The 26202-nt window shown below is 41.8% G+C and overlaps 1 protein-coding gene across 1 annotated transcript; it reads right to left on the reverse strand.

Moving 5' to 3' along the window:
• Positions 1-379: 379 nt before the first annotated feature.
• Positions 380-6193, reverse strand: ptrhd1 (peptidyl-tRNA hydrolase domain containing 1). Its single transcript, XM_084314792.1, has 2 exons — positions 5896-6193; positions 380-1712 (listed from the first exon to the last, which is right to left on the reverse strand). Exons 1-2 carry the CDS (start codon positions 6103-6105, stop codon positions 1542-1544), a joined length of 381 nt encoding a protein of 126 aa, XP_084170918.1. The 5' UTR covers positions 6106-6193; the 3' UTR covers positions 380-1541.
• Between the last annotated feature and the right edge of the window lie 20009 nt (positions 6194-26202).

Genomic DNA, 26202 nt, shown 5'->3' on the forward strand with positions numbered 1-26202 from the left:
TAAGACTACACTACCCCTCTGAACACACACCTTCTCTAATCAATACTACCACAGCTTTGAAAAGATGGTGAAATAAGTTGACACGCATAGGACACACAATCTGGTGACAAAAAAGGTCTACTGTCCACATAGCCTGGATCCCATCCTCTGAACTACTGTCACTCTGTCATTTTTTCAGATTTGAAGAATGGCTTGAATTTAAACATGATTATAGGAATATGTTTTAAAAAAGAAAACAAGGGCAGGCTGACATGAATTCAGGGTACTAGGTCCACTCCAGGCTAGTGTTGTAATGCATTTATCTTATCTTCCAATTAATTTGTTGTCCATGCACTCAAGGGCAATAGAAGCCATTCCATTCAATTTAATGCACATTCCATTAAAAAAAGAATAAAAATAATTATCTTTATGATTACATTTCAAATGTATTATGTGATGTAGACAAATATGAAGTGCAGAGCTCCCTGTTGTGGACATCTGTAGAAACTACAGTTTTACTAAATCTTTTTTTATTTAACCCTGCCAATTAAACTAAGAATACATTGTTATTTACAGCAACTAACTTGGTAAGTAGCCACCAAGTGACTGGTCAAGTCATAATATGATGTGTCTTTTGTAAATATTGAATTAATAAAGCAACATTCAGAAGAACAGTGGATATCAATTTTCTCTTGTATTGTATTTTTTTTCTTTTTAAATAACATTACTGTAATAAGTTCACTACTGTACATGATTCCTGTTTAGCCATCTCCGACAGAACATGCATTAAAGGAATCCCAATCTGAGCATGACATAAAAGCAAAATGACCACAGCGTGAATATTATGGTCAATTGGAACCATTTGCAAATGTCCTACTAGAACAATATATAGTGGTATCGCTTCTTAGGCCTTGTTCACACATTTGCTTCAAAAACATTGCTGTTTGTGTAAGCCACCTGGATTCAAACCCGCGTCCCCACTTGGTAAACCAAATCTCTACCAATCAGCCAATGGGAAATCCTCCCTGGCCAAGGGAGACACAAGGCTTACTAGGTTTCTACACCGCATCACAGCTAGAGAAAAAAAAAAACATTGGGGTTGTCACATCATCTGCCTGCATCTTCATTGGTTACGAGCTCGAAGATGAGCAACATAGATGTTTAAACATCAAACAAACAAGTTTAGATTTGTTTAGGGCTGCTGCTAGCACAGCACACAACTTTGCGCTTGCGGAGTGTGCTGCTCCATGATAGCGGTTTTATTTTGTCATCCTAGTCAATGGTGAATGCTGCTCCCAGGTGCACACACAGAAACGTTTTTTTTTTTTTTATAATGCGTGTGTGTGAACACAGCCTTTAGGCGCCATTATTTGAAGAATATAAGCCTGTGCTAAGGGTGGGTAGTTGTACATTTGAAGAATATAAGCCTGTGCTAAGGGTGGGTAGTTGTACATTTGAAGAATATAAGCCTGTGCTAAGGGTGGGTAGTTGTACATTTGAAGAATATAAGCCTGTGCTAAGGGTGGGTAGTTGTACAGTCTATATTCAAGGCAGCAGTACTGTTATTTAAACAGTTTGAACTTTTTCAACAGTGGGTGAACGGTCTCCTTGGGGTAAGGCTTCAGGGCCAGGCAGGTGGGGACGTCCTCTGGCTGCTCTATCCACAGCTTGTGGGCCACACCTTTCTCCGTCAACGTCTCTGACAAACTGGAGAGTGTGGCCTGGTCTGGGGCCTGGGAGGAACACGCACACGAAAAAACACACACACACACATGCACACGCACACACACACACGCACACGCACACACACACACACGCACACACACACACACACGCACACAGAGGAATGGAAGACACAGGGTGAACTTGAAGCCATTGTAGGCTTTGTAGAAGATCTAATTATTGGCAGTGATGATGACTCACCAATATTATTATTTCGCTGCAAATACCAATTCTGAGTTCTATATAATATGGATTCTGAGTTTTAAATACTGGACTGGAACGGTATGGAGTGAACAACACCTACTGAACAAGATATAGGCTAAACTTGAACCGTTGAATAAAAATGATCATCTCCCATGTAGACAAAATGATATAGTTCATTTGGCTACATGGGAGAGATCTAGCATCCTTCTGTGTGTGAATAAGGCAGAAAATCTATTTGCTTATCTTTCATTTCTGTTGATACTGATATCCTGTTTTAGTGTGACATCAGCCCACTAAATTAATTATAATCATTATTATAAATAATTACTGGCCATTTTCTCTCCTAAATTAAAACTAAGAATGTTGACCACACCCAATTGAAAATGTAGTTGAATGAATCTTTTGATATTTATTTTATGTAGTATGATAGGATGAACAATGATGCTGTATATACTGTGTAGCTAGGCTATATATATTTATTCTTACTGTATATATATACAGTATATATATCCACCTGTCTGACTCTGTACATACCTGCACATAATCCGTTTACATATCTGTAGATACTATATATCTGTACATATCCCTTACCTACTCTTACTAGTTAGGCCTAACAAAAATAATAGTTAGTTTCAGGTTGGTTGTCAGTTTGGCCATGGGTAGGTAGGGAATTTATTTTATTTTATTTTTTTATTTTATTCTTTCCCACGGCGACTATGGATAGGGAATTTCTTTATTTAATTAAAATGTTCACAACAACATGGATGCATGTACTCTGCCAGCATGTTTAATATCCATAATACTAAATGTTTGACTAAGATTTCTATTAAACTTTATTCTAAAAAAAAAAAAAAAAAAAAAAAAAAAATCGGATTTTTTTTTTTTTTTTAATATATAATTTTTTTTAAAAACTCATAAAATATATTGGGTCGCACCTAAATCGGCAGGGTCGGTCGGCAACCTGAAACCAACCATTATTTTGGTTAGGCCTTACGCTGCTGGTCAGTATGACTACAAACATACTATCTTTATACGTGTATCACTGTACATATTGGTATTACAATTCTGTACATACATCTGATTAGAATTACACCCAGTAGTACTAATTTATATATTTTATACAGAGTTTAATCCGCTGTACATGTATATTACTATTGCAGTTTACTGTTATATTTGCCCTCTGGTTGGATGCCAAACTTACCAGATGTGTTTATATTTTTCAGGAAATAACTCATTCAGCATACAAATAACTCATTCAGCATGTGAAATAACTCATTCAGCATGTGAAATAACTCATTCAGCATGTGAAATAACTCATTCAGCATGTGAAAACGGATACAAATCAACAAAGTCTTAGTCAAGTCGACTAATACCAGACTGATTATTAAGGAGGCAGCCCTAGTTGTTTGTATTTATGCTAACCAACTCCTCATTATGTAGAACGTATTATGCATTACCTCATTCCACTGTATGCCCTGGTATGTATGTGATGAATAAATGCTTGAATCTTTTTTTTTTTATCTACTTTTTCTCCCCATTTTCTATTTTTCTCCCTTCCCCAATTTCGTATTGTCCATTATACAACGGCATGCAAATTTCTCGATTCTGATTGGCTGAAACAGTCCATTAACCATTTACACGTATGTATTGCGATCAGTCCACGCTTGCTGGCCCAGGACCCGCCCACAACCGAATCACATCACATCAATCCGCCGGATCACAAGAAGGTGGACAATAATCTTTACAAATGGATATGTTGATAGCGACTAAACGACTAAATATCAAGCGATTCTGTCGACATTCATGTTGGATGATGTAATTGATGGGTCTTGAATCATTCTGTAACAAAAGAAAATCGCGGATTGATTGATTAATTTTCAATTTTTTTTTTCAATTTTTTTTTCCTTTCGACTGTCAGCGCTTGCTCTAGTCTCCACCCACCGCCACACACCCCCCCCTCCCACACACACACGCACACACACACACACACACACTCTGCCTGCAACGCGGGGGATAGTCAGACTGAGAGAGAGCTGGGTGCTGCGCTGTTCTAAGTGAGCATGGCCTATTGAGTTGATTGATTGATTGATTGCTAATTTTATTACTGTACGCTTGGTTTCCAACTGGTTAAGTTTAGGCCCTCTACAGTAGGTTTAAAAAAATAAATAAAAGAATAGGGCGAAGAAAACGTTTTTTTCCTATAGGGCAAAGAAAACTTTTTAATTTGTTTTACCTACTTTCTATAGAAGCATCTAAGAATGAAGTTCTATGGAAAGTAGGTCTGCATTCCCTTAACAATTGTGTGTATTGAGCCGTACTGTATTGTACCCATTCTGCATCTGGTAATAAAATTTTCAATCAATCATTCCAATAATACACAGTTGGATGTGTTAGTTGGTTGGATGCACTTCAAGCTGCTTCCACATGAGGCAACTTCTCTCAATCATTCCAATAATACACAGTTGGATGTGTTAGTTGGTTGGATGCACTTCCGATCTGCTTCCACATGGAGGCAAATTGTCTTTTTTGTAGTTGTGGGAACTACTTTTTCTGGCGGATGGTTTTTTCAATAAATCTTCGATTAATGTGTGTTTATTGTATAGAAATAAGGTTGGATGAATGTGGCAGTTGTATAAAAGCTTTACACCACTTGCAGTCGTGATTTGTGAACAATAAACCATGCCTAGGGGGGTCTAACGACCCTTGGCTGCGCCTCGGGCCTAACGACCACCCCTAGGCATGGTTTATTGTTCACAAACCACTCCTGCGCGTGATGTAATGCTTAAATTCTACCCTCCCCTGTCTCGAACGTTGCTAGACTATGCCTCCCACAGGTCGGCTGCAATGTGGACAAAGCCTTGCATCACGTGTCCCCTCCGGTACTCGAGGAGGCAGCCGTCGCATCTTTTCACCTGCACAGCGCAATCTCTCAGCGGCGAGGGTCTGCGTGGGAGGGACGCATACGCATATAGTTTTTTACCAACCGGTTTCCAGTTCCGCGTTCGCGTTCTGCGATCTGATTGACCACTGACGTTTCTGGTCTGCGCCAATCGTGTGACGCCTGTTTCTATCACCGGTTAAGCTTAGGCACTCTTTCGAAGTTGGTTAAGGTTAGAGTTTGTCTTAGAGCATGGCGATAGAACACCAGCCCTGATTCCAAACTCTAACATTAACCAACTTCGAAAGAGTCGCCTAAGCTTAACCAGTGATAAACTAGGCGTTAGGTAGTTTGCAGGCTGTTCGAGGCGGAAATGGGCGCAGACACAGGCGTCACGCGATTGGGCGCACATGTCACATGACCAGAAACGTCAGTGGCCAATCAGATCGCACCAGAAACGTCAGTGGCCAATCAGATCGCAGAACTGGAAACCGGTTGGTAAAAAAACTATACGCGGGAGGGACACGCCATAGATATATATATAGAGATATCTATGGGACACGCCGCCCCTGTCGCTTCCTGATTCTACTGCACAGGCGCACCAACCGACCTGTAGGAGTCGCTGTCCACAACGTCCGATCCCCAACCACCAGCTTCCCACCCCTAACACTGCCAATTGTATTAGTATGAACGACCAGCCAAGCCGGAAGCAACGCCGAGAGCTGGGCTCGAATCCAGCATACCCTGCGTTGGTGGCGAGCGCCTTGCCCACTGCGCCACCTAGCCGCCCAATAAACGCTTGAATCTTGAAACGTATTAAAACAAGATTAATTCAACTGAAAACTGGTTTGATCCCAGCCAGGCACAGTATGGCAGCCAGGTACATCTACAGTATGGGATCTGACGACCCTCGAGCAAGGCACTGAATACCATGCAACTCACCCTGGCCTCTTCAGACTGCAACCTCTATTATTAAGAGAGGTACATATGTCAATCTGTGTTGATCAATGATCTACCATGGGGGGGCAATGTGCTAATGCTTTATCACTACCAACAACCTGTGGCCTATGGTAAATTAACGTGGAGGTTTCTACAGCCAGTCACATGGTTACCTGAAGAACTACTTTATGCATGCTGTCCAGGTCTGACAGGTACTGCTGTGTGTCGGGGTCGGCGTAGTTCAGGTGAATGGCGGCGGTAGCAGCGTGGCAAGCTTGCGTTATAACTGCTCCCAACGGCCACGCCAAGGCATGGAGCAGATCTGACCGCACGACGACATACTGGACAAGCAGTCTAGGAGCTCCGGTTCCCGGCGCCGTCATCTTCAGTCGGTAGTCGAGTTCAGTTCACCACCGGGAGAATGGTGGGATGAGACCCGCAGCATTTCCTCTACACACCCGAGTTGTTTACCTTCCGGGTCGGCACCTAGGCAGTGATTGCGCCGTGCTGCGCGCGCCATCTCGTGGTGAAATTAAATAACGCATCGTTCAAGGTCTGGAGACGAGATTATGCATCTTCTGGTATCCGGTAACATAACAACATATTATTTTAAATCTATACACAGACTAGAGTAGGGTGTTGTAGCTGTGGTGGGGAGCATAATGTGGCTTCTGGGGATTGTGAGGTCATGAGGAGGGAGACGAATGTCCAGAAGGTGAGATTGGAAGGTCGGCTCTCATATGCTCAGGCAGCGAGGGCAGAGGGGGGACAAGGTGGAGAGGCCAGGGGGCGGGAGGCGAGGGAGGTAGTGGTCGGTGAGGTGGATAGGCAGATGGCTGGTAGGATATTAGTGGAGAAGAAGGCGCTTGTGTTTTTTATAGCTGAGGTGATTAATAGTGCTTTCGGGGTTACATCTAGGACTGCAAAGGTTCAGGTGGTAGTGAAGGCAGCAGTGAGTCATTTGGGAGTAGAGGGGCTGGGGTGGGAGGAGGTGCATAGGGTGCTTTATTCGGGCGGGGTGTCACAGAAGGTTTGAGGGAGATGGGGGTTAGGGAGTTGGGGATATCGGAAATACTGAGTGGGGGAGGGGGTGATAAGGCGAGGGTGGTGATAGCCCCTTTCGTGACTTTCGGTTTGCAAGCCTGTGGCTTTTGTGACCGGAGTCACTTGCCCACCCGCCCCGATCACCCAGTAGATAAACGACCAAGCGTCGTCAAGGGGCTCGCGGTGTGTCAAGAATACATCAGATCTGAATTTCAAAGATACCCAGCGTACAATATGGGTCTAACACAGCTTCACGATGGGGTCTGGAAGCTCGGAGTTGCTAATAAACAGTTTAAAACATTGTTACTCGACGAGTGGTATTTACAGACCGAACGTCCATCTCCGCCGTTGGTGTCACAGCGCATGCGCACCATGCCGCGTTCACGTTACTGGGAAGAAGCGGAAGAACCAGTTTCCGACTGGGAAAAACCATTCACGTCAGCCTCCTAGTGGTAATTCCTACTAGGACATATGGGATTCTTTTATAGACCCCATATCTCCCACTTCGCGTCACGAATTGCGGAAGTATGGATGTGGGCGTTTCATCCATAGATATATATAGAGTCAAAGCGTGAAGGCTTCCTAGTTGTAGCAACGAGATGTCCTCTGGTTCTTCCGCTTCTTCCCAGTAACGTGAACGCGGCATGGTGCGCATGCGCTGTGACACCAACGGCGGAGATGGACGTTCGGTCTGTAAATACCACTCGTCGAGTAACAATGTTTTAAACTGTTTATTAGCAACTCCGAGCTTCCAGACCCCATCGTGAAGCTGTGTTAGACCCATATTGTACGCTGGGTATCTTTGAAATTCAGATCTGATGTATTCTTGACACACCGCGAGCCCCTTGACGACGCTTGGTCGTTTCTCTACTGGGTGATCGGGGCGCGTGTAGCTTTATGCCAAGCAAGCAGTGCAAAAATTTACCGTAGTGGCGTGCAGTAATGCGCCTTTCATTTTCCGCCGCCCAGCGCCCAGGTCGCGCGGAAATAGGCTGTCTATTGCCATTCTCTTTGACAAACTCTAACCTTAACCAGCTCCTTAACAACGCCTAAACTTAACCGTTCTAACCTTAACCAACTCCGAAACAATGCCTAACCTTAACCTTAACCTTAACCATGCCTAACCTTAACCATAGAAATTATATTGCCATTCTCTTTGACAAACTCTAACCTTAACCAGCTCCTTAACAGCGCCTAAACTTAACCGTTCTAACCTTAACCAACTCCGAAACAATGCCTAACCTTAACCTTAACCTTAACCATGCCTAACCTTAACCGGCGAAAGAATACACGTTAAAAAAAAATCACGTTAAAAAATATTTTCGATGGGATTCGAACTCGCCAGCAAACGAGCCATAGGATCCACAGCCATGTGGCCTTGCCAATTGAGCTATTGCTAGATACTGAATAAGGGGCGGTGACTTATATATATTGAGCTCCGCTCGTGTCGAACCAAGGCGGGATCTCATGCGCATGTGCGGGCACCTCGCGCACGCACGCCGGCGCACGCACGCACCTGAGCGAGCACGCCGCCGCCGGTGCACGCACGGTAGCATTTGTCTGAAAAGAAGGGCGCTTTACCGCACTGGCGTGCGGTGACGAATGCGGAAGCATTTTTGCACTGCTTGCTTGGCATTAAGGAAAACGCGATCGGGGCGGGTGGGCAAGTGACTCCGGTCACAAAAGCCACAGGCTTGCAAACCGAAAGTCACGAAAGGGGCTAGGGTGGTGATGGGGTTTTGAGGAATGTGGGGGTGTATGATAGGGTCTGAGGGAAAGGGTCAGAGTTGGAAGTTAGATAGAAAGTTGAAATATACATGAGTCAGAGAGTGGGATATGTAGTATAATGTACACTGTAAAAATTTTCACCCTAAAGTTACAATAAATTACTGGCAATATTTTGCATGACTTTTACAGTAAGATTCACAATAATTTACTGTGAATGGCTTCACAGCAATGTGTTGTACTTTCACAGTAATGGTAGTACAATACATTGTTGTAATTTCACAACTTCATACTGTAAGAAATTACTGTGATATTACAATAAATTACTGGCAATATTTTGCATGACTTTTACAGTAAGATTCACAATAATTTACTGTGAATGGCTTCACAGCAATGTGTTGTAATTTCACAGTAATGGTAGTACAATACATTGTTGTAATTTCACAACTTCATACTGTAAGAAATTACTGTGATATTACAATAAATTACTGGCAATATTTTGCATGACTTTTACAGTAAGATTCACAATAATTTACTGTGAATGGCTTCACAGCAATGTGTTGTAATTTCACAGTAATGGTAGTACAATACATTGTTGTAATTTCACAACTTCTAACAGTAAGAAATTACTGTGATATCACATTATTCTGTTGTATATATATTACAACAATGTATTGTGACTTCACAACATCAAATTGTAAGAAATTACTGTAATATCACATTATTTTGTTGTATATATATTACAACAATGTATTGTGACTTCACAACATCAAATTGTAAGAAATTACTGTAATATCACATTATTTTGTTGTATATATATTACAACAATGTATTGTGACTTCACAACATCAAATTGTAAGAAATTACTGTAATATCACATTATTTTGTTGTATATATATTACAACAATGTATTGTGTATTTACAATAGCCTACATGTATTTTTGTAGTCCAGCTCCAGTACACTTCCTGAAGGTCACACTTTGGTTTCCTGTCGTGTTTAATCACGTCATCCTATTGTATCTTGACATGAAACTATTGTATGAGCTTCCTCCAGAAGTATACTGGAGCTGGGGACTATAGAGTTATGCATGTCTATCATTGTAAATTGACTGTTATTTTGCCAAATTATATAATATAATAATTATTATTTTTCAATTATTTTGTTGGCAAGTCTTTTGCATTACTTTTCAGACTTGCCAACAACATAATTGAATAATAATAATTATTATATTATATAATTTGGCAAAATAACAGTCAATTTACAATGGTATGCATAACTGTATAGTCCCCAGCTCCAGTATACTTCTGGAGGAAGCTCATACAATAGTTTCCTGTCAAATACTATTGGATGACGTGATTAATCATGACAGAAAACCAAAGTGTGAGCTTCTGCCAGGAAGTATACTGCGCTGCAGGGGCGTTTTTAGGGTTAGAAAACATTGGGGGCTTCAGCCCGGGGGGGTGGAGGGGGGGGCCCCCCCCCCCCCTTTTTTTTTTTTTTTTTTAACACAGAAATACGCAATTTTAGAGTAATTAGAGGTTCTCAAAGTGAGGTCCAGGTCCATGAGAGGGATCTGGGCAGTCCCCATAGAACATTCAAAGTTAACAAGACCAAATCATCAGTTTCTTATTTATTTATTTATTTAGCCAGATAAAACATTGATCTGGTCCAAGAAGCCCCAACAGGAGTACAAATATACATATATACACATATATATACATATATATATATATATATATATATATTATATATATACATATACTGTACATACATACACATATACATACACCAATAACAAAATAAAAACACAGTTAAGAATCATACACATAAGCAAATAAACAAACAAACAAACAAACATATGCACAGCCTATGTACAAAATAAATAAACAGTTCATCTCTAGTCTTTACAGTTTTTCCTTGTCAGGACAGGCAGAGATGCAGTCCCTACTATCCAAAGTGTATTTTCCCTCCTGGATGATGATGATAATAATAATAATAATAATAATAATAATAATAATAATAATAATAATAATAATAATAATAATAATAATAATAATAATAATAATGCATTTGATTTATAAGGCGCCTTTCAGGACACTAAAAAAAAAGTCCACAAATCGGTGAATGAAAAAATTATAGGATCAAATGAAAACTACGTACTAAATTTTTTTTAAAGTACTAAAAACCAACAAAAAATACCAAACACTAACAAACATTCAGCACAGACAATGGGGATGTAAATGTAAACAATTTTTTTTCTTTTTTTCTTTTTAGATCCGGGGCTAGGAGAAAAACATCCGGGGCTAAAGCCCCGGAAGCCCAGGGCTAACGACGCCACTGCTGCGCTGGACTTCAAAAATGCACGTAGGCTATTGTACATTAAAAACAACAGTCCAAACGCACAAATGAGGTAAGCCAGCATTTATTGTCAAAAGACATAGAATTATTACAAATAATTACACGAGGTAAGCCGGCATTTATTGTCAAAAGACAGAATTATTACAAATAATTACATGAGGTAAGCCAGCATTTATTGTCAAAAGACAGAATTATTACAAATAATTACACGAGGTAAGCCGGCATTTATTGTCAAAAGACAGAATTATTACAAGTAATTATATACAAAGAATTATATTCTTATTCTTGAAATGGTAAATGGCTGTTTTCTTTTTTACAATTTGTGCACATTTTACCCATAGGAAAATCCTGCTCGTTGTACAAGTATCGCAGAGAAAATTCAAAGGTACTCAGTTGCACAAGAGTTTCGGACAGAGAAACGCAATGGTTTGAAAGCTCGCCGTTGCTAATAAACATTTTAAATATTATTTTATAAACTGCTGGTCAACACTGCTCAAAACGGCTTTAGCTGACTGATGCGCCTTGCACATCGAGCGTTTCGCCAGTTCTTCAGAGTTAATTATGGGATTTTATTGTCAAAAGACAGAATTATATTACAAAGAATTATATTCTTATTCTTGAAATGTTAAATGGCTGTTTTCTTTCTTCTTTTATATACAATTTGTGCACATTTTACCCATAGGAAAATCCCATATTAACTCTGAAGAACTGGTCCTCTGCGAAACGCTCGTTGTACAAGTATCGCAGAGAAAATTCAAAGGTACTCACAGTTGCACGAGAGTTTCGAACAGAGAAATGAAATGGTTTGAAAGCTCGGCGTTGCTAATAAACATTTTAAATATTATTTTATAAACTGCTGGTCAACACTGCTCAAAACGGCAAAACTAAGACAAAGTAATCATATTCGTAAGTAAAATGGTAAATGGCTGCTTTTTTTTCTTCTTTTTTTACATATTTGTGCACATTTTACCCATAGGAAAATCCCATATTAACTGTGAAGAACTGGTCCTCTGCGAAACGCTTGTTGTACAAGTATTGCAGAGAAAATTCAAAGGTACTCACAGTTGCATGAGGGTTTCGGACAGAGAAACGCAATGGTTTGAAAGCTCGGCATTGCTAATAAACATTTTAAATATTATTTTATAAACTTCTGGTCAACACTGCTCAAAACGGCTTTAGCTGACTGATGCACCTTGTACGACGAGCGTTTCGCCAGTTCTTCAGAGTTAATTATGGGATTTTATTGTCAAAAGACAGAATTATTACAAAGAATTATATTCTTATTCTTGAAATGGTAAATGGCTGTTTTCTTTTTTACAATTTGTGCGCATTTTACCCATAGGAAAATCCCGCTCGTTGTACAAGTATCGCAGAGAAAATTCAAAGGTACTCACAGTTGCATGAGGGTTTCAGACAGAGAAACGCAATGGTTTGAAAGCTCGGCATTGCTAATAAACATTTTAAATATTATTTTATAAACTTCTGGTCAACACTGCTCAAAACGGCTTTAGCTGACTGATGCACCTTGTACGACGAGCGTTTCGCCAGTTCTTCAGAGTTAATTATGGGATTTTATTGTCAAAAGACAGAATTATTACAAAGAATTATATTCTTATTCTTGAAATGGTAAATGGCTGTTTTCTTTTTTACAATTTGTGCACATTTTACCCATAGGAAAATCCCGCTCGTTGTACAAGTATCGCAGAGAAAATTCAAAGGTACTCACAGTTGCATGAGGGTTTCAGACAGAGAAACGCAATGGTTTGAAAGCTCGGCATTGCTAATAAACATTTTAAATATTATTTTATAAACTTCTGGTCAACACTGCTCAAAACGGCTTTAGCTGACTGATGCACCTTGTACGACGAGCGTTTCGCCAGTTCTTCAGAGTTAATTATGGGATTTTATTGTCAAAAGACAGAATTATTACAAAGAATTATATTACAAAGAATTATATTCTTATTCTTGAAATGGTAAATGCTGTTTTCTTTTTTACAATTTGTGCACATTTGACCCATAGGAAAATCCCATATTAACTCTGAAGAACTGGTCCTCTGCGAAACGCTCGTTGTACAAGTATCACAGAGAAAATTCAAAGGTACACAGTTGCACGAGAGTTTCGTACAGAGAAACGCAATGGTTTGAAAGCTCGGCGTTGCTAATAAACATTTTAAATATTATTTTATAAACTTCTGGTCAACACTGCTCAAAACGGCTTTAGCTGACTGATGCACCTTGTATGACGAGCGTTTCGCCAGTTCTTCAGAGTTAATTATGGGATTTTATTGTCAAAAGACAGAATTATTACAAAGAATTATATTACAAAGAATTATATTCTTATTCTTGAAATGGTAAATGCTGTTTTCTTTTTTACAATTTGTGCACATTTGACCCATAGGAAAATCCCATATTAACTCTGAAGAACTGGTCCTCTGCGAAACGCTCGTTGTACAAGTATCACAGAGAAAATTCAAAGGTACACAGTTGCACGAGAGTTTCGTACAGAGAAACGCAATGGTTTGAAAGCTCGGCGTTGCTAATAAACATTTTAAATATTATTTTATAAACTGCTGGTCAACACTGCTCAAAACGGCAAAACTAAGACAAAGTAATAATATTCGTAAGTAAAATGGTAAATGGCTGTTTTTTTTCTTTTTTTTACAATTTGTGCACATTTTACCCATTCACACACCGACGGGAGCATGTAGGGGTTAAGTGTCTTGCTCAAGGACACATCGACACGCTGCCCGGGGAGGAGCGGGAATCTCCGGATTGCCAGACGACTGCTCTACCTCCCGAGCCACTGTCGCCATGAAACTAGTACTTCCAGGTCTTACCCGAAAATGGAACTAATGAATACACTTTATGCACTCACTCAAAAGAACAAAAGAGGCACTCAAAATAACAAAAGAGGCGCAGGGACGACAGGAGCATGACAATTGTCTTTGCAAACCATTCAAAGTCTATGAGCTTCCGAAGAAGGGTGTTCACGTCAGGGGACGACAGGAGAAGGACGATTGTCTATACAGATGCAGACCATTCAAAGTCTATGAGCTTCCGAAGAAGGGTGTTCACGTCAGGGGACGACAGGAGAAGGACAATTGTCTTTGCAAACCATTCAAAGTCTATGAGCTTCCGAAGAAGGGTGTTCACGTCAGGGGACGACAGGAGAAGGACAATTGTCTTTGCAGACCAAAGTTTATGAGCTTACTTACGAAGAAGGGTGTTCACGTCAGGGGACGACAGGAGAAGGACGATTGTCTATGCAGATGCAGACCATTCAAAGTCTATGAGCTTACGAAAAAGGGTGGTCACTTGAGGGTTGATGGCGCTTCGCTTCTTTGCCCTGGAGCCTTTCTCCGGGTTGATGCCCAAGAAGAACCTGTTAATAAGCAAAGATACGTTTCAGTTTTAAATAGACTCAGCATTTATCAAGGTGCTCACCTGTGTTTTTTCATGGTACCTCTAACATAATGTTTACTCATCCGAATTTTGAAGCCATACTATAATGTGAATTAAACCATTATGTCAATTTCTTAACAAGATAGCAGCAACATCAAGTGATGGTGTGGTCCCAATTCACATAGTTGGTTCCAGGCTTCATACTCAAAGCATTTAATCTACTTTATGGCCTCTGTAGAAAGGCATGGACTTAATAGCCAGATAGTCTTTGCATGATAAGTCTTACTGATGACATTGATCATGTGTTCAGAGTGTTAAAATACCTTTGGATGAACTCAAGTGTGGATGATCCAACGGAAGGATACTCCAGGTTGAAGACATAGTAGCTGGTGAATAAAGCAGCTACCCCATGCAAAAATAATGGGTGTGGGCCCATCACAACTTCTCCCTCGATGGATCGCATCCATCCAGAAGGCTGCATTGCGTCACCTGAAATGAACAGATACCCCGTCATGCGTTGTTGTGGATAGGTATACATTCCTGCAAGGACATGACACAGAACTAAGGCTGTCTTAAATACTTCAAAGCTTCGTTCGATGGGCATGGGATTTGAATATGAAAATAAAATTCGATTATTAAAAAGAAAAAGAAAAATGCATATATATATATATATTTTTGCCAAATCAACTCTGCCTCTCTTACAACAAGCAATGCTGTCTCTTATTTAAGATGAGGTCGCACTGACAGATTTGTGTTCATTGTGCTGCTTTTATAAAGCCTCAAATGACGGCTTACAATATTTCATGAAAGCAAAGTGTTTTGTTTGTCTAAGATTTAAAAAGGTTTCAACTTTACAGCACTGACAAAGTTGAACATGAGACATGCCAGCTCAGGATATTATTTATAAGCGTCATATGTGTGCCGTATCACAAACTGCCTTCGGTCAGATTTTCCCCCTCGATGCAAAGGAACACAAGCTCATCCCTGAACATTATTACCTTGAATTATCAAACAGGGGGTGCTTGGGAGTGCTGCAGTATTCACATCAGCAACAGTGGCACAGGTCTGCAACAAAGTAACACACAATAGCAGATTTAACATTATGAAAGGATGAAGATAAGCTAATCCACGCACTACAGCTCACCACACATCAGCTCGGCCCATTTGGAGCAACTTGGGGGTTAAGTGTCTTGCTCAAGGACACTTCCGACATGCGGACAGTCAGAGCCAGGATTCGAACCACCAACCCTACGGTCGATGAACGACCATCTCTACCAACTGAGCTTCAGTCGCCCCTAATGTAATCACTCGCATTTCAAATATTTTAATATTTAAATAAACGTACATCAACTTCGAGCAGTAGTTTCTCCGTAGGCTCCTTGAAGTACACCATAAGGAGCAGGACGATGCAGGCACTGATCTCCGAAACCTCTGGATGATATCTGGCCAGAACATCCCTGATCTTCGGGTTGTCCAGTTTCTGGCAGAACTGCAGGATGGTCCGTCCTCGATGACACAGGGCATCTTTGATCTTTTGAAGGACATCGGTGTCTGTCAGGAGGCCAAAGTGGGAGAAAAGCCCCGTCTGAGAGAAGAGAAAAGGCCATTCTTCTTTGACCGCCACCATCGTTGGTGGAGGCATTTTATTCAAGTAACGCCGCAGGATGACGTAGGTCCTCTCCATCAGAAGTTCTGCTCTCGCTGTCCCACCCATCCCTTCCTCTGTGTACAGACATACAAACCAAGTAACAACAATTAGATTTGATGTTGCCACATCTGGGAAATTGAGTGGCAAACCTTTAATTGTATTACTCATTCTGAATATTAAAGTGGCCTTTTTGCTTAATGTGGGATATTTATTCATGGTGTCAATTCACCAAAAGTAAAGTAGATTGCATGCCTGAGTAGATGTTCCGCAGATCCCTTTTCAAAGCCGCCATGGTTTCCTCTGTCTCCCCGTCCAGTAAGCTTGCTGGGCCCCACCTCACACACCTAGGGATAGGAAGGAATCATAGGCAACCTCTTAGTGGAATACATAAAAAAAGAAAAATTATAATATATATATTTTTTTATCATTCTTTCCAAAAGAAAAAAGGCCTCTAACGCTAATGGCACGCATACCAGAGGCTAACTGCCTACGAAAACAGGCACAGAAGCACTGAAAGAGGATTTCACCCATCTAATGAACACACTAGACTAGACAAATATCAAGATGTATCCATCAGTGGACCAATTGCATGCTTTTGCAGAGGACAAGAAGCCTTCAGACATTAAGCACCCCCCACAGCCCAAATGGAATGATAAAAAAAAAATATATATAAATATATATATATATTCTACTTTTTATTTTATTTTTGTCGACTAACTGCACATTTTGGCCAATCATAGTCGACTATCCAAATCCTTAGTCAGGGACAGCCCTAGAAATTATATTAAAAAAAAATCTACACATAATTTAAACATTCAATCCAAATAACCTAAGTTAGTCGAGCATTGGCAGTGCCACTTTAACCCCTAATTGCTGCGAGCGTGAATGGAGAGGACACTGGCGCCGTTTGTTTTGCCACCCCTACCCGTATTGGTCAACAGGACCTCTCGTCAGCCTGGACTCTCCTGCCACGCCAGTGGGCCGTCTTTCCTCTCTGCCTCTGCGGCGTCTAGCCAGAGTGTTGTTCCTGCTTTTATACTCTACTCTTGTTTTTACTTGTTGGAGAAGAGAGTGGCATCCGTCTCCAACCATTTCACCTCGCCTGCTAATGTCAGCAAAGGTGTCAGGATGGCTCCTGACAATTGTTCGGACGATACTGAGGCACGTGGTTCTGGTTGGGTTGTGCTCGTGCTCCATCATCTGATCCACCAAAGCGTTCACAAAGGCCCTTCTCTCATCTGGCTTTGGTCTCTGTTCTTTTTCCACTGCACGTTGAATGGCTGTTGACATCCGGTTCCAGTTGACACAAAAGTCTACATGCCATGCGCTGCCAGGCTGTGAAGAGTTTGGAGTGCTTGGGGGGCTGCACAACAGAGATTGCATAGAGGTGTTCGGAGAGGACAGAGTGTTCACAGAGCTCGTTGTTGGGGAACTTGAAGCAATTGGATGTGTTGGGGAACTTGAAGCAATTGGATGGGGAGGGAGCACCTCCATATTAAGGGTTACTAACCCTAGAAGGGACAAAAACAGTTATGCCAATGTTCCAAGGGCATAGTTCCAAGTGTCACGCAAGTCTAAATATGAATTTACCTTTCTTAAGACCATCCATCAGCTTCCGACACTGGATTGGTTTGAGGTGTCGGACCAGATCCACCCTCTCCATTAAGGCCAGATCTTCGACACTCTCCACTCCAAGATCCTCAAGTAGGGTGGTCAGTAAGTCATCAGGGAGGCCCGGTAAATATGACCAAACTGCTTCCTTTATATCTTCCATTACCTAGTCTCATTGATTAGGGTCAATCATGAATCAGTTTGTGCATATTCCCTACTTGTCTGTTTGCAGTGCACTATATGCGGTTAACTGCCAACATGTGCTCGCTATACAATCAACAATACAAAATCAACTATCTTAAGGTTACTTGATATCCTGCTCCACTTACGTCTGTCCTCACGTCTGTCATATCCTCCCTTTCCTGTTTAAACTGCTCCTGGAAAAGAATGGTGGAGCGCAATAAGCATCTGATCGTGCACGTTGTATGCTGGAAGAGGATAGTAGTCCAGTAAATCTTTGTGCTTAATGCACACGTAATCCTCTTGGGCCACTCCTAAGTCACAGTACACACCCATGTCAATCAACTTCACACAAATGTGTTTCTCTGAGACAAAGTGGACAGAGTTTTGGGCAACAATGACCAGCATAATCTTCCCCATGTGAAGTCCTTCATCACTGTTCCCAAACAAGATGAACATCCCCTTTCTGTAGTCTGTGCCTTTGACTGTAACATTGTTACAAGCCACTGCAGACTGAGACTCAAATTGACAACTGGCTACAGATGCCCTGATCTTGTTGTTGTAATCATCCAAATAAAAGGCAGTCCCCTTCTCTACCTGTATAACAGGAGGAAACAAGTTTCCCGCACTCAGGTAGGCCTGGAGGAGTTGGTGTCTCTCTGCTAGTGTTTTGCACAGATTTTTGAAATTGTGCAATTTTCTGGCACACTGTTTGAAAAAAGTGTGTTTGCTTTCAAACCGCAGAGTCCACAGGCGAATAAGTGGGCCAAAGTGGATGATTAGATCTGGATAATGGCCAATATAGTGATGCTTTGGCCTCAGGGGGGCATTGGGGAAGAGCCTTTTCCTGTTGCATATGTACTCCTCTGTGATGACTTTCAGATATGCTACCTGGCCTTCTGTAATGACTGGTGCACAGATAAGCTCAACCATCTCTCTCAGCTGCAAAATGAGCTGCCACACCTCATTGTCACAGGGATCTTTAATCCTGCCACCCACCAAGAGAGGGAGTAATCTAAGGAAACACCAGTTTTGAACTGCATGCCCACTTAGTTTGTCACTGCTGGGAGAGAGGTCTGCTGGTTTGTCCCTACCATCGTTCCCTTCATATCGGAACTTGTTTTTGCACCGATTTAACTGCAGGTAAGTAAAATGATTCTCCTGGACTAGGCCTGCCACGATAACACATTTTGCTGGGCGATTAATTGCCCCCGAAAATATCGCGATAAGCGATATTATTGCGACCGGTTAGAGATTTTTTTTTTGGAGAAATTTATTTCCCAAAACTTTTATTTTGAAGCCCACCGCTCCGTCTTTTCCGGTGTTTAAGACTTTTATTTTGAAGCCCACCGACCGGACCGGAAGTATTGTTGTGATTATCAGGTACTTTTTGGGTACCAGAAAAGTCACGTGAAACACTGCAGACCACTGAATAGAGACGCGTCTCTAGGATTTCATAATCATTATGTTTGCAGCAGGCACAAGTGCAATAAACAAAGGATACAGTCACTGTGTATTCTGCCTCATTTATTGATTAAACAAAACCGACATCAATACAATTTGCCACCGAGCGGAGAGTTTAGTCTCGCAAAAAGATTGCTGACTTGTTAAGGCTTGTTGTTAGGTTAGGTGCTAATGTTGTGCTAGCGTTTTAGCATGGCTATCGTACATAGCGTGATCAATATAACTCGCTATTGATTGTTTGTATGAGTAACGTTAATGCTAGTAGAATAGACACAACGTGAGGTAATCACCATCCATTTTAAACCGGTTATTACCTAATGCTAACGTTAGCAAATAGACGCGACTGGTAACGTTACAGCTTGTTAGCCTAATGCTCGTTAACGTTAGCATAGACAGCCTAGCTAACGTTAACGCTTGTAGAATAGACACAATGAGAGGTAACGTTAGCGTTAGCAGAATAGACACAACGAGGGTCTCGTTAATGTTGTTATTGATTGATTGATTGAAAACTGTGTTTACTCTGTTTGTATGAGTAACGTTAATGCTAGTAGAATAGACACAATGAGGGGTAACGTTAGCCCCACGGAGCTCCTGTGCTGTGCTCTGTAGTAAAGCCAGCGGCCCGCCTCCCAACACGGACAGTGACTGACAAGGGGCACTGGGTCCGCCTCATTAAAACAAACGCGCAAATAGCAATTAATCGCGCCCATCAAAATCATTGCATTCATTTTAATTATCGCGGCAATTAATCGATTTATTGCTTATCGCGGCAGGCCTATCCTGGACTAAATGGCGAATATATAAAGGAAGGTCATAAGCCATGACTCCCTCAAATAAATCATGGCCTAGACATGGTGGGAGGCCAGGCTGGCAAACATGGAAATGAGAAAGCTGGTTGAAAGGAGAGTCAAACTTGATACCGCATACAGAGTCTGTGGTACTAGTTTCCAGGTCTTGCAAATTACTTGTGTATGATTGGACCGTTCTTGTGGCACCACACAACACTGGATTCTTCACAAAATCGACTGAAGTTTTCTAAAAATCCCCCAATAGAATGGGATCCTAAGTTGTCTCCTGCAATGGCAACCAAAGAGCCCTTTAGTACAGTGCCATCAGATATGACTACACCTCTCTCCTCCAGGATTTTGAGGTCCTCAATCAGATGCTTGAAACCTTTTTTAGCCCAAAATACTTAAAGTCCTGCTCCCTACATAAGAGAACAAGTTGCATTTGATCTATAGAAGATCTATTGTGAGGCAAGATGTCAGTCAGGGTTAGGTAAACAGCTAAGACCTTGTGCTTTTTCTTCCCTGAGCCCAGTGGATTAACAACCTCGAAGGCATCTTGGTACAGTATCAAACCAAGTGAGGAAGGGTCAGCTTTCAACATTGGATTACTTTGAAATCCTTCTCCATCCTTGACATCCTGATAGACAGCATCAGTAGATTGCTGCAAACGTGTCATGTTATACTGTTCTCGTAGAGACTCGTTTTTGAACAGTGTCACCAATGTCTCATGTATAGGTACATACTGAGCAAAGCATTCTTTGTCATTTTCATCATTGCCCAAGATTAAAGGCACGGGAAGAACATGGTTGAAACACTCTTTAAAAGCAGACTTCCTCTTTGTATCTGTACTGAGTCTTCCCTTGTTAAAAAGTGTGAGTAGATCATCTCTGTTCACTTCATCAACCATGCTGCTTATAGTGGCCTGAGGGATTCCAAGTTTCTTCAATTTCTCACTCAGAACGTTAAGTGTATGAGACAGGCCAAGTTCATGAGCAATTTGAAAGTCCTCAATAATGGTTTGTATGGTGCTTGCCGGTAAGAGTAGCTTAGATTGCAATTTCAAATAGAAAAGTGTAAGGTTATGTAAAAAAAGGGTTTCGTCCACAGCTAATGGCACTTCTGGTTCATCATGTTCACCAGCAGCTTCTGAATACGTCTGACTGGGTTCTGGCAATGACTCTGTAGACTTGTCTAGTACCAAGTAATCTAAAACTGAATCCTTGTGTTTCCTGGAAATATGTGAAGCAAAAGTCATTACGTTTGTGAACCTGCAATCACAACCTCTAAATGGACATGGCGATTCCATTCCTCCCTTTATGCGTGTCTTCAAATGCTTGATAAGAGAGGCTAAAGTGTCACACTTAAATGCACAAGCCTCAAGCACACATTTCAAGGATGTGTCAGGTGGTAGAGCTGATCTAGGAGGTCTAGGCGGCTGACCAGCTTGCAGGTAGCACCTATGCAGCCTATATATATGAGATCTCAGTGCTGCGTGTTTTCTGAACCTCTGTGAGCAGTCAGGTATCCCGCACTGATAAAGATAATTGGGGGCGTTACTGTGGAGCTGCGCGTGCTGGACAAAGGTATGCACACTCTCAGACACATGCTGACATCGAATATATTTACAGTGGAACATTGTTGTGCGTGCTATAGTTACCTACCCAATCATTACATCTGCCTCACACTGAACACTGGTTAGCCTGGCTGCCTCACTGAACAAGATGCCACTGAACAGGATACTGTATGTTAAAGACCTCTCTGATGACCTAGAAAAAAGGAAACCAGAGAAAGGAGAGATTACAGTTTGCATGCAGATTATGAACGTATACTATAGGCTAATCTCAGGTGTACTGCACAGGAAACAAATAGTCTATAAACTACGATCTGTGTTGCATATAGGCCTACCTATACAACCAAGAAGCAATCCGTGCATGGATCTGGGGAGACGTCAGTGCAGATTACTGTCCTGTACGCCTTGTCGGCCGGAACGATTCAGGCAGGCAATCAGTTGGCAGGCCCTAGGACAAGGGAGGGAGGCAAGAGGAAAGAAAAAAAACACAGGGAACGACGCATAAATTCATGTCAAACAGTACTGCATGAGGTGATTAATCTCAGGTGTACTGCACAGGAAACAAATATAGTCTATAAACTACGATCTGTGTTGCATATAGGCCTACCTATACAACCAAGAAGCAATCCGTGCATGGATCTGGGGAGACGTCAGTGCAGATTACTGTCCTGTACGCCTTGTCGGCCGGAAAGATTCAGGCATAGGCAATCAGTAGGCAGGCCCTAGGACAAGGGAGGGAGGCAAGAGGAAAGAAAAAAAACACAGGGAACGACGCATAAATTCATGTCAAACAGTACTGCATGAGGTGATTAATCTCAGGTGTACTGCACAGGAAACAAATATAGTCTATAAACTACGATCTGTGTTGCATATAGGCCTACCTATACAACCAAGAAGCAATCCGTGCATGGATCTGGGGAGACGTCAGTGCAGATTACTGTCCTGTACGCCTTGTTGGCCGGAAAGATTCAGGCATAGGCAATCAGTAGGCAGGCCCTAGGACAAGGGAGGGAGGCAAGAGGAAAGAAAAAAAACACAGGGAACGACGCATAAATTCATGTCAAACAGTACTGCATGAGGTGATTAATCTCAGGTGTACTGCACAGGAAACAAATAGTCTATAAATTAGTATTGTTTGTCTAGCAGTGTCGAGCTTGAGTGTTATACTCCGAGTACATACTGTAGTATAGACAGCATAGTTGGTGGTAGTATAGACATGGTAGCATAATAGTAAAATTCAGTAAGACAGTTATTATTAGTTAAAATTCTGATATTGAAGAAGTTTTGGTTGATAAAGTGGGCAGTTTATCCTGTGCTGAAAAGTCTCCATTCCAATAGAGAGAGTATATATTTTAGTGTTTATTTGATTGATTTGGCCTTTTATTTATTACGTTTCCACAGTTATTTCCTCATACTTTATTAACATTTTGTACATAATACAAGTTCATGTTAAAATGATGACACAAAAAGCCAGACCGAGGGCTTGTTTCATAAACAAACTGAACTTTCTTTTGCCTGCCTACTGTATTTGTTTGGTGGAAACCTGATCATAAAGTAAAGTAAAAAAAAAAAAAAAAAAGTAGTGTGCTATTTTTGTAGTGTAGCTTGCTACATTTATCTGGGGATAGCTTCCATTGTAGTTGAGCTATATTTAATCGAGAGTAACTAGTGTAGCTTACTACATTTTCCAAGTAGCTTGCCCATCACTGGCTAAATGCTGCATGTAGCTAGTTAGCTGAACTGAAGCTATATAGGTAGCCAGGTAGCTAAATGGCTGGCTATACTATAGCTCCAGAACAACACTTTTTCACTGGTAGTTTGTGGAAATGAACCAACTTTCCTCTCTTTCACACGGTAAAATTAGTTTGAACAGCCAGGAGCAATATAAAAAAAAAACACAGTGGTCCCGTTGTTTGGTAGGCAACGTTGCATTACCCAACAGAGGTCAGACATAGCTAACAGCTAACATTAGCAGCAGGCACACATAACGTGTAAAAACGCATAACCATGTAAAAAACGAACACAGCACTACTCCGCTGGCGTTTGCAATCGAAATCATAGATACAGAATAATATCCACCATCGACTTTATCATGCACTATATACTCACGTTTTATTGTCGATTAACGATGCAGAGATACAGCACACGCTGATACAACAATGGAGGAAGGTGCAGGTATTCTGGGAGGCAAGGTACAGGTGTAGTGCATTCTGGGAGGCGCCCGCCCAGGAAGCTGGTGTGTGTGCAGGCAGCCTAGACAAGTCTCAACATGTCTCCTAATCATGCATTATATAGTGGCCCCCAATACGCAGGTGCAGAACGGGTACTGATTGATTGATTGATTGATTGATTGATTGAAAACTTTATTAACAGATTGCAGAATGGGTACAATACAGTACAGCTCAATACACACAATTGTTAAGGGGATGCAGACCAGAGAAAGACTTTCGTCTTGTTTACATCAGGGTCCCCCATAACCTTTCAATTCATCAGGACATACATCGTCATCATCATTTATTTATTCGTACATGGAATTACCACAGTCCAACAGTACATATAATTCACCAAATACCATGGCCGAAAGGAACAGGAAGAAGAAAAAATCTTCTACACCTGCCCTTACACACACACAACACACCAATAGACTTATTGTGTAAAACAAACAGAATATGCATTTTGCAAAAATGGAAACATCAACACAACCAAATTAAATCAACATAAATAAACCCATTTTGTGTATCTATCAGCAAACTACATATTTCGGTTCATTCATTTACACACACACACATACATGACATACAGACAGTACTGCTACATCTATACATTTATGAAACCGTACATTAGGTGGGGTGGGGTGGGGGGGGGCTGTACATTGGAGATGGTTGGGTGGGTGGGGTGGGGGGGTTGGGTAGGTTGGGTATAGGAGGGGTGGGTGGACACTGTACAACTGTATACAAGCACATTGGAATATTGACAAAACCATGTTTGGTAATTTACTGTACATTGGAGGGGGTTGGGTTAGGACATTTACAGGGGCCAGTTTCGAATTGCAGTCTCCCGTATAGGTGTTCTTTGAGAGTGGTTTTGAAAGTGGGTAGTGATTCACATTCCTTTACAGCTTTGGGTAGGGCGTTCCACATTGATCTGGCATAATTGCGAAACATGTTTAGTCCCTGATTGAGCCGAATCTGGGTACCAGGCCCATTGCATGTTGATGTACTCTGTCGTCTCTAAGCCATCCTAGGTTGTCAAAGTGGGCAGGGGTGAGGTGGGTTCTAGGAGTAAGGTCAAGCATGTAGTCTGACCAGTTTGTTTTGAGATGTTTGTGTAGCAGGGTGGATTATCCCTATGAACGTTCACCAGGTAGGGGGAACGCAGCATGCAGATCTGAGTCCAACTGAATCCCTGACTTTAGTGCAGGAGTAGAGTGGAGCTTTAGCAGAGTGGTGGATGGGGCCTATAGGATTTACTAACCTAGGGGTAGTGAGCTGGTCCTTCTTGCCCTCCAGGGCGACTCGCAGTAATTCCCCACACACCCACACTTCTAATACTACCCGCACCCTCCCACACCTGGTGGCAGTAGTGATAGATGATATACTTTCTCCCCAAAGCAGTACCTTTCCTTGCTGATGAGCAGAGACCTGTCCCAATGATATAGGCTCCCCTGTTAGGGAAGTTTAGGCTGCAGAGGACTATGATGGTCCAGTTCTACACTGCCATCATCCAGTCCATCCTCACCCTCTCCATCATCACCTGGTTCCCTGCAGCCACGGTCAGGGACAAGGCTGCAGCGGGTGATACGATCAGCGGAGAGTGTGATCGGCTGCCCCCTTCCCTCCCTCAAGTCCCTACATTCCTCCAGGGCCTTGAGGAGGGCGAGGAAGATCATGGCAGACCCCGCCCACCCGGGTCACGACCTCTTCACCATGCTTTTCACCCTAGCAACCACCTAGAAACACCCTAGCAACCACTTATAACACCCTAGCAACCACCTAGAAACACCCTAGCAACCACATATAACACCCTAGCAACCACCTAGAAACACCCTAGCAACCACTTATAACACCCTAGCAACCACCTAGAAACACCCTAGCAACCACATATAACACCCTAGCAACCACCTAGAAACAACCTAGCAACCATATATAACACCCTAGCAACCACCTAGAAACACCCTAGCAACCACTTATAACACCCTAGCAACCACCTAGAAACACCCTAGCAACCACTTATAACACCATAGCAACCACCTAGAAACACCCTAGCAACCACTTATAACACCCTAGCAACCACCTAGAAACACCCTAGCAACCACTTATAACACCCTAGCAACCACCTAGAAACACCCTAGCAACCACCCATAACACCCTAGCAACCACCTAGAAACACCCTAGCAACCACCTAGAAACACCCTAGCAACCACTTATAACACCCTAGCAACCACCTAGAAACACCCTAGCAACCACCCATAACACCCTAGCAACCACCTAGAAACACCCTAGCAACCACTTATAACACCCTAGCAACCATAGAAACACCCTAGCAACCACTTATAACACCCTAGCAACCACCTAGAAACAACCTAGCAACCATATATAACACCCTAGCAACCACCTAGAAACACCCTAGCAACCACTTATAACACCCTAGCAACCACCTAGAAACACCCTAGCAACCACTTATAACACC

Source organism: Notolepis coatsorum (assembly GCF_963971535.1).
Source record: "Notolepis coatsorum genome assembly, chromosome: 5".
In the NCBI taxonomy this organism is placed as follows: domain Eukaryota; kingdom Metazoa; phylum Chordata; class Actinopteri; order Aulopiformes; family Paralepididae; genus Notolepis; species Notolepis coatsorum.